The following is a 9,349-nucleotide window of genomic DNA, read 5'->3' as shown; positions in this document are numbered from 1 at the left end:
AATAAGTCAAAAATTAGCCGGGCTTGGTAGCGCGCACCTGTAGTTCCAGCTACTTAGAAGGCTGAGGCGGAACGATTGCCGGAGTCCAGCAGGTCGAGGCTGAGGTGGCCGAGAGCGGCCACTGCACTCCAGTCTGGGTGACAGAGTGAGACTCCAACTCAAAAAAAAAAAAAAAAAGAGAGAGAGATGAGGTCTTGCCAAGTTGCCCAGGCAGGTCTCGAACCCACGGGCTCAGGCAATCCACTCACCTCAGCCTCCCAAGGCGCGGGATTATAAGCTGAGCCACCGAGCCTGGCCGGAGCGCATTTGTAAGTCCATTTGTTTTAAGTCCAACAAAGTTAGCTTAGGTACTCAACTAACACAACCAGCTATAACCTGGTGAAGGGAAATACATAAAAAAAATGCAGGTATGCATCTTTAAAGTTCATAACTTGAAGGTTCATATGCAGGGGATTTACTATACCTTACTTAATACAGCAACCTGCTCCCCTACAACCTGGCCCTCTGATCTGTCTTGCCTTGCTCTACTTACTGCCTTCTCATGTGTTACCAGTTTACTTATGCAATGTGTTTTTTTACTGTCTGTTCCTCTCCCTAGAAACTAAGCTTCTGCAGAGCAGGGCCCTTCATCTGTAGGGTTCCCTAATGTGCCTCAGGAACCCAGATTAGTGTCCATCACAGAGCACTTACAGCAGAACATCTGCTGAATAAAGAATGAATCCTCACAAGAATCCTGTGAGGTAGGTACTATCATTAGGCCCATTTTACAGATCAGGAATCTGAGGCAAACCCAGGTATAACCTAACTCCAAATCACACATTGTCATCATTATTGATAAAGAAGATAAACAGAAAGGTCCCATCTGATCCTTAAACCACCCCTGCCCCTTTCAGCTTCTAGAGATCTCCTTCTGCCTCCTTCAGCCCTGGGCCCCGAGCAGCCACATGTGCGCCCTCAGCTGCACTCACTCCTTAGTGCTCTGCTGGGCTTCCCCCTTCCACCTCTCCAACAGCTCCTGCAGCCTGCTGCACTCTTCTGCCTTCTCCTCCAGCTGCCGCTCCAGCCCAATCCGGGATGGCTCTAGCTTCTGTCGCTTCTGGAAAAGAAACAAGAGTATAACAGGTGGAAAGTAGGGAAAGGCTCTCAGAAAGACTCAGAATCATGGGAATGTCTGACATTCACTGGACACTCACTGTATGACAGGCACCGTGTCAGGACCCTCTGAGTATTATCTGCACTTAATCCTCATAACAAGCCTTTACAGTACTTGTGACGATTTAAAACAGGGGCACACGTTCTTTGACACTCCCTTCAAAAGACGAAGCCTAACTCAGCTCCCCTTGAGTATGAGCCGGACTTAGGAAATACTTTCTCACAAGTAGAAAAAGGAAGAGGTGATATGCAAATTTTGAGATCAGGTCATAGAAAGGCACTGCAGTTTCCTCCTTACCTTTTCTCTGGGATCCCACACTATGTGGAAAGGTAGATGTCATATTGTAAGACACTCAAAAGTAGCTCTAGGAAGTGAGCCAGTCAGCCAGGAACTGAGGCCCCCCCCAACCAACAGCCATTTGCATAAACCATTTTAGAAGCAGATCCTCCAACCTATTTGAGTATTCTAATGTCCGCTACAGCCAAAAGCTTGCCTGGAACCTCATGACAGACCCAGATCCAGAATTATCCAGCAAAGCCTGATCCCAGATTCTTGATCCTCCGACACTGGAAATGTTTGTTTTAGGATGTTAAGTTTTTGCCTTGGGTGTAATGGCTCATGCCTATAATCCCAGCACTTTAGGAGGTGGAGACAGAAGGATTGCTTGAACCCAGGAGGTCAAGAGCAGCCTGGGCATCATAGTGAGACCTCATCTCTACAAAAAAACTTTAAAAAATAGCCAGGCGTGGTGGCACGTGCCTGTAGTCCCAGCTATTAAGGAGGCTGAGACGAAAGGATCACCTGAGCCCAGCAGGTGGAAGCTGCAGTGAGCCATGATCATGCCACTGCACTCTAGCCCGGGCAACAGTGAGACCTCAACTCACAATGTTAAGTTTAGGGTGACTTGTTACATAATAGATAATTAATACAGTACTATTATTGTCTCCACTTTACAGTTTAGAAAATGGAGGCTTACACCATTTAAAGAACTTGCCCAAGATCAGTTAGACAGCCAACAAGTATTACCAGGATTTGAACCCAGTTAGTCTGGCCCATAGTCCATCACTTAATAGCCATTATACTACATTTCTTTCTAGGAAACAAGGAAAGTTACAAGCCAACATTTTCTGAGCACCAACTACATACAAGGCCATACTGCAAAAGGTAGAAAGAATACACAGGCTCTAGAATAACAGATCTGGATATTTTCATTCCTCTGTACACCTTACTCCCACAGGTAATTTACCCAACCTTTCTGATCTTCAGTTTTCTCATCAGAAAAGTGTCCAGAATGCCCGCTTTACAGGGTTGCTATAAAGCTTACATATTACCCAGGTCAGTACCTACTACCAAAATTATACTCAACAAATGACAGCTACTATTATTGCCATCATCATCTCATTTATTTGTTTGTTTGAGTCAGAGTCTCACTCTGTCACCCAGGCTGGAGTGCAGTGGCACACTCATGGCCATTGCAGTCTCAACCTGCTGGGCTCAGGCAATTCTTCCACCTCAGCCTTCCAAATAACTGGAACTTCAGGAGCGTGCCACCATGCCCAGCTAACTTTTTGACTTATGGTAGAGATGAGATCTTGCCAAGTTGCCCAGGCTGGTCTCAAACTCCTGTCTCGGCCTCCCAAAGAACTGGGATTATAGGCGTGACCCACTGCGCCCGGCCACTTGCCATCATTTTTTATGATGCTGAAAAGAACTGAAGAATAGAGAACATAAGTAACTAACTACCTCAAGTTTTACACTGCCAGTGCTGGCAGAGCCAGGATAGGCACTCCCAAAGGAAATGGAATGAAAGATAGGTAGATCCCTAATGTGCTCTGCCTCCCTAAGCTTCGGAGAACCCCAGAAGTCCTTGCTGGAACTAGTGCACACTCTTTTCTCATAAGACACAAGCACGCTCATTCCACTCCTTGGAAGAGTTCATCCAAGTCCTCCTCCAGGCCCAGATTTTTGCCCTGTGGTCCTCCATTCCTCCAGCACCTCTAATTTTCCTCACCTTGACCTCCTCATCCAGCTTGTGCTGCAGCTCCTCCACTTTTCGGGTAAGCTCACTCTGTCCTGCCATGGACTTGACAGAACCAGGAGAAGCCACCTGTCAGAGACATGGCAGGGAATGAGTCTAGATCAAGATCCCCCGAGGCCCACAAAGCCTTCCCCTGACCCTTGTTCCCACCCAGAGAAGGCCACTCACCACCAGAGGCTGTATCTGCTCCAGCACCAAACTAACCTTCCTCCTCACAGAAGGTTCACTTTCTGAACTTCTGGAAGATAAAAGGACAGAAGCAATTAGGGGAGGAAAGAGGTAGCAGAGATAAGGAAAGGGCAGAATCAGGGAAGATGGAGAACAAAGCAAGAAGGAAAAGAAAGGAGGTGTGTGCATCCGCTGTTGGGTAGACACTCACTCACCCCTCCCTCAGGATGCCATAGATAGTGGCTTTCACATGGTCCACACTTCCTGGTGGCGCTGCCTCCTGCTGATCTCGAAGAAGGTCTGGAGTTGATTTGAACTGTTCAGAAAATAAAAGGAAATAGGCAAATTAGGCCCAAAGTGTATGTGGGGTTCAGACAGAGGAGATGGGGCAGTCGGGGGGAAAAGGCCCTTTGAGCATGACGAACAAGCCTGAGGTATGGCAAAGAGGACATGCTGCGGAGGCCTGAGCAAGTAGCCAGGGAGAGGTCAAAGCAGGACATGCCCCAACACTTCTGCTGCAAACCAGATTTTCCTCAACAAACATCTCGACCAGCTGTGAGCTGTGTCACAAGTCATTTGTCACTAATGATAGTTAACATACTAGAGTTTATAAATAGTTAACTTTTAGAATGGATTTAAGTTTGTCTCAAAACAAAGTTGCTCCCCCACTCACTTACATTCCTGACTGGGAGTCGGGATCGGTGGCTCAGCCTGTAATCCCGCGCTTTGGGAGGCTGAGGTGAGTGGATTGCCTGAGCCCGCGGGTTCAAGACCCACCTGGGCAACTTGGCGAGACCTCATCTCTACAATAAATAAAAAAAATTAGCCGGGCGTGGTAGCGCACACCTATAGTTCCAGCTACTTGGAAGGCTGAGGTGGAAGAATCGCCAGAGCCCAGCAGGTCAAGGCTGCAGTGGCCGGGAGTGGCCCCTGCGCTCCAGTCTGGGTGACAGAGTGAGACTCCAACTCAAAAAAAAAAAATAAAAACAAAAGCAAAAACGTTCCTGAGTGGGAAAGAAAGGCGTGGAGTTTCGGCAAGAGCACCAGGGAAGCTGCCCCATCCTCCAAGCCTGCCTTGCGTACGCTAGAGACATAGCGAATGCTGGTGACTAAGGCATGGTTAGTAACCCTGGCAATGATAAGTAACTTTCCATGCCTGTGAATAGTGCTTTCACAGTTAGTTCCACTTTCTTTAAAATTTTACCCATGGAAGTATCTTGTGCATGTATCACCTATTTCCAAAGTACAGAACAAAAGGGAGAGACTTTCTGCCCTAGGTGATTTTCAAGAAATCCCAGGGTTGGTGAGTGAGAGCCGGTAAGGGCTGGAGCTTGGAAGCCGGAGAGGGGCTGGATCTGACCTGCAGCATGGTGGGGTCTTGCACTCTCCCCCGCGGCTCCTCAAAACTCTGCAGGACCCAGTCCTGAGTCTGACGGGGACGGCTAAAGCCACTGAGAGGGCTCTGGCTCGGGGCTGGCTGCTTTGAGCGACCCACGTGGTTGTCATATTTTGTGCCAGGGGTCCAGTGGTCAGAGGACTGGCGCTCCCGTTCCTCAAGGGTGTCCCGTGGGAGACGACTATCCAGGCTCTTGCTCCGCTTGCGCTGTTCAGGGGGTAGTGTCCGCAATCGGCGGCCAGTCCGGCCCCGGGTCTGGCCCCCAAGTTGACCGTCAAACTTGTTGATGAGTGAGTCCACTGAAGACAGGGGAGCAGTGTCAATGGTGCTAGCCGGGGTAGGCTGTTTCGGGGCCAGCTCCAGCAAGCTTGTGCTCCTGTTGCTAGGACCCATCGGGGCAGGGCCTGCCAGTGACGCCTGGGACTGGGAACGAAGCAGTCTTCCATTCCAGTGAACTCCAGGCTCCTCATCAGATGTGCTGCCCTGTGAGGGGGCAGGAAATCCCTTGACCTGAGAGTAGGGGTTCTCGGGGAGTTCTGAATCGGAGCTCAGAGCTCCTGGGGCCCCTTGATGGTTGGCCCCCTTGATTTGGACCCCAAAGGAGTCACCACCTTTATCCCCACTGTTGAGCACCACAAAGGGCTGCCCAGCAATGCCCTGCACACGCACAGCGACCCCATAGCTACTGGCTCTTGCATCCTTTGCTGGGCGTCGCCCACCACGACGTAGGGTGCTCATCTCTGCACCAACTGCTGGCTCTGTGATGAAGCGAATCTGGACGCCATGATCTACAGGACCCCGGGGCTCAGCCATGGTGGATGTCTGCTCCATGGGATCCTAGGGGTCCTGGAAGATTAAAAAAAAGAGAATTTAAGCTGAGAGACTGGAAGTTTGTCTCAAAACAAAGTTGCTCCCCCACTCACTTACATTCCTGAGTGGGAGCCGGGCTCAGTGGCTCAGCCTATAATCCCGGGCTTTGGGAGGGTGAGGTGAGTGGATTACCTGAACCCGTGCATTCGAGACCCGCCTGGGCAATTTGGCGAGAACTCATCTTTACAATAAATCAAAAAATTAGCCGGGCATGGTAGCGCGCGCCTGTAGTTCCAGCTACTTGGAAGGCTGAGGCGGAAGGATCGCCGGAGCCCAGCAGGTTGAGGCTGCAGTGGTTGGCAGTGTGCCATTACACTACAGTCTGGGCGACAGAGTGAGACTCCAACTCAAAAAAAATAAAAAATAAAAATAAAATAAAGCACAGATTGCCAGGTGCAGTGGCTCACACCTATAATCCTAGCACTTTGGGAGGCAGAGGCAAGAGGACTGCCTGAACCCAGGAGTTCAAGACCAACCTGGGTAGCTTGGTGAGACCTCATCTCTACAATAAATAAATTTTTAAAAATCAGCCAGGTGTGGTGGAGCATTCCTGTAGATTCAACAACATGGAAGGCAGAGGCAGAAGGATTGCCTGAGCCCAGGAGGTTGAGGCTGAGGAGATCATAATCATGCCAGTACACTCCAGCCTGGGGAACAGGGTGAGACTCCAACTCAAAAATAAAAATTAAAGAAAATAAAGTAAGACACAGGGTAATGTGTCCAACCCCCAGTGTTTCTGATTCAGTAGGTCTGGGATGGGACCTGAGAATTTGTACTTCTAACCAAGTTCCCAGTGAAGTTGATGGCACTGGTCCAGAAACCACATTCTGAGACACACTGACCTAGAAGAATTCACTTCCCCTGATACAGCCCAGGGGAGCTTGGCTTTGTTAACAGTTTAAAGATTCTGCTTGATCTTCACATCCTCCTGCCCCTGGTGAAGGCAGAACCCAAGCCATAGATACCTCCATCCCACTGGAGACAAGGGAGCCTCCTCCCCTAGAGCTCATTTAAAATATAGAAGACCTCAGCCAGGCACAGTGGCTCATGCCTGTAATCCCAGCACTTTGGGTGGTTAAGGCAGGAGACTTGCTTGAGCCTAGGAGTTCAAGAATTGCCTGGATGACATAGTGAGACCTTATCTCTACAACAAAAATCAAAAAATTAGTCAGGCATGGTGGCATGTGCCTGCAGTCCCAGCTACTGGGGAGGCTGAGGCAAAAGGATAGCCTGAGCCCAGGAGGTCAAGGCTGATGTCAGCTGTGATCGTGCCACTGCACTCCAGCATGGGCAACAGAGTGAGACGCTGACTCAAAAAAAAAAAAAAAAAAAAAATCTCCAAGTGTATCATCCTACTCTAGATAGCAGTGCTGCCTCTGGGATAGAGGAGCTGAGGGGTAGGGGCCAGGATAAGAACATTTCTACTCTCTGCAAGAGTACAAAGGGGTGGGCTTTCTACTGTGTATCTTTTTGTTCCTTTTGAATTTGGAACCATGTAGATGTGTTACCTATTCAAGAGAAGATTTAGATAAGGTTTTAAGGGTATTCCAGGGGCCCAAGGATGAGATAAACTTGTTTCAGCTCAGGACCAGAGCCAAGGCCATTCATAGGCCATTCCCCAGGTCCACACTGCCCAAGCTCAGAGTCAACAAATGGAATGTATTCCAGGTATGCTCTAGCTCCAGGAACTTGGGAGAGAGATTCTCTTCCAAGCAAATAAAAAATCCAGCCTCAGCCAGGCTTGGTGGCTCAGCCTGTAATCCCAGCGCTTTGAGAGGCTGAGGTGAGTAGATTGCCTGAGCCCGTGGGTTTGATACCCACCTAGGCAACTTGGTGAGACCTCATCTGTACAATAAAATCAAAAAAATTAGCCGGGTGTGGTAGCGCACGCCTGTAGTTCCAGCTACTTGGAAGGCTGAGGCGGAAGGATCGCTGGAGCCCAGCAGATCGAGACTGCAGTGGCCGGAAGCGTGCCACTGCACTCCAGTTTGGGTGACAGAGTGAGACTCCAACTCAAAAAAAAAAAAATTCCAGCCTCCCCACCCCTTTTGCTAGTCTTCACCAGAGTCTAGCACCAAACTGGAGGCAGAGCCTCTAAGGTGCCAGACAGAAACACAAATGTACCCAACTCAACCTCCCTGTGGAGTTCTGGGCCAAAGAAACTTGGCAAAGTCCCTTTTGGGGACTGCAGAGTGCTAGGAAGCCAGGAAACCAGGGTGAGATGAGAAGGGAGAGGTAGGGGTGGGAGAGGCAAAGCTCCAGGTGAGAAAGGGCTTGGTGGGGGGAAACAAATCTCCTAAGGAAGAGCATTCTTAGAATTCCAGGTCAGTGGCTCATGCCTGTAGTGCCAGCACTTTGGGTGGCCCAGGCAGGAGCACTTTGGGTGGTTCAGCCGGGTCTTGAACACAGTTCAACACAGCAAGACCTTAGCTCTACAAAAAAAAATCACAAAAGTTAGTGGGGCATGGTGGTGTGCACCTGTAGTCCCAGCTACTGGGAAGCTGAGGCAGAAAGATCACCTGAGCCCAGGAGGAGGTCAAGGCTGTGGTGAGTTGTGATCATGCCACTGCACTCCAACCTGGGCCACCTCAAAAAAAAAAAAAAAAAAAAAAAAAAAGGACTTCCTAAAAGAAACAGGAAGGAGGAGTCCTTTATTAGGAATGATTCTTCATCTTTTTGGCCCTGGAATTCCATGAGACAATGATGAAAACAATACACTTCCCACAGGAGACAGCCCAAACTTTTACCACAGTATTTTAAAAGGTTTGTGAAGGCAGAGATAAAGTAGTTCTCCAGAACACTCATCCAGTAGAAAAGGCACTGGTCTAGAGTCAGGGTCTGGCATGGAATCCTGGCTCTATTCTTCACGTGATGTATATAACCTTGGGCAAATCACAACTTTTCTGAGCCTCGGTTTCCTCATCTGTAAAATGGGTATAATAATACCTCTCAAAGTAATTACTGGTGAAAATTAGATAATAAATAATCAAATGGGCATATACAACTACAAAAATTGATCGGCTGAGGTGAGTGGACTGCTTGAGCCCACGGGTTCGAGACTCGCCTGGGCAATTTGGCAAGACCTCATCTCCACAATAAATCAAAAATCAGCCGGGCGTGGTAGCGCGTGCCTGTAGTTCCAGCTACTTGGAAGGCTGAGGCGGAAGGATCGCCGGAGCCCAGCAGGTCGAGGCTGTGGTGGCCAGGAGCGGCCACTGCACTCCAGTCTGGGTGACAGAGTGAGACTCCACCTCAAAAAAAAAGATCAAGTTACACACTTGAAATTTTTGTACTTTATTGTACAGAGGTTCAACTTTAACGTAAAAGGCAGGGAATAAAAGATATTAAACATGAAAGCTGGGTTCATATACCACTTCTGACACTAAAAAAAAAAAAAAAAAAAAAGAAAGCACCTAGCAGATATGCCCATCACAAAGTTGACGACAAGCATGACTCTTCATGCATGCTACACTTTCTGGCTTCACCTGATGGTTCATAGGATGTCACTTCCTCAGACAAGCCCTCTCTGACTACTCCTCCCACAAACCAGATCAGAGCCACGTTATATACTCTACAGTTGCCCTTTAATGGATTTACCCCAGTGTATCTTTACACATTATGGGAGTGATCATTTTTTTCCAGTCTGTCCCCTCACTAGATTATAAACTCCTGGAGTGGTGGCTCACACCTGTAATACCAGCACTTTGGGAAGCTGAGGCGAGAG

The 9,349-nt window shown here is 48.8% G+C and overlaps 1 protein-coding gene across 1 annotated transcript in view; it reads right to left on the bottom strand.

Moving 5' to 3' along the window:
- Positions 1-5,586, bottom strand: part of CGN (cingulin) — a 23,159-nt gene extending 17,573 nt beyond the window's left edge. The window contains exons 1-5 of the mRNA XM_008065810.2: positions 4,720-5,586; positions 3,575-3,675; positions 3,360-3,429; positions 3,165-3,260; positions 969-1,096 (exon numbers count right to left, since the gene is read on the bottom strand). Coding sequence (XP_008064001.1) covers positions 969-1,096; positions 3,165-3,260; positions 3,360-3,429; positions 3,575-3,675; positions 4,720-5,586 — 1,262 coding nt within the window. The remainder of the gene's footprint in view (positions 1-968; positions 1,097-3,164; positions 3,261-3,359; positions 3,430-3,574; positions 3,676-4,719) is intronic.
- Between the last annotated feature and the right edge of the window lie 3,763 nt (positions 5,587-9,349).

Source organism: Carlito syrichta, unplaced genomic scaffold (assembly GCF_000164805.1).
Source record: "Carlito syrichta isolate Samal-C Ts95f unplaced genomic scaffold, Tarsius_syrichta-2.0.1 Scaffold308805, whole genome shotgun sequence".
Lineage (NCBI taxonomy): Eukaryota > Metazoa > Chordata > Mammalia > Primates > Tarsiidae > Carlito > Carlito syrichta.
Note: the sequence above shows the minus strand (reverse complement) of the source record. Positions and strands in the feature narration are given on the sequence as shown.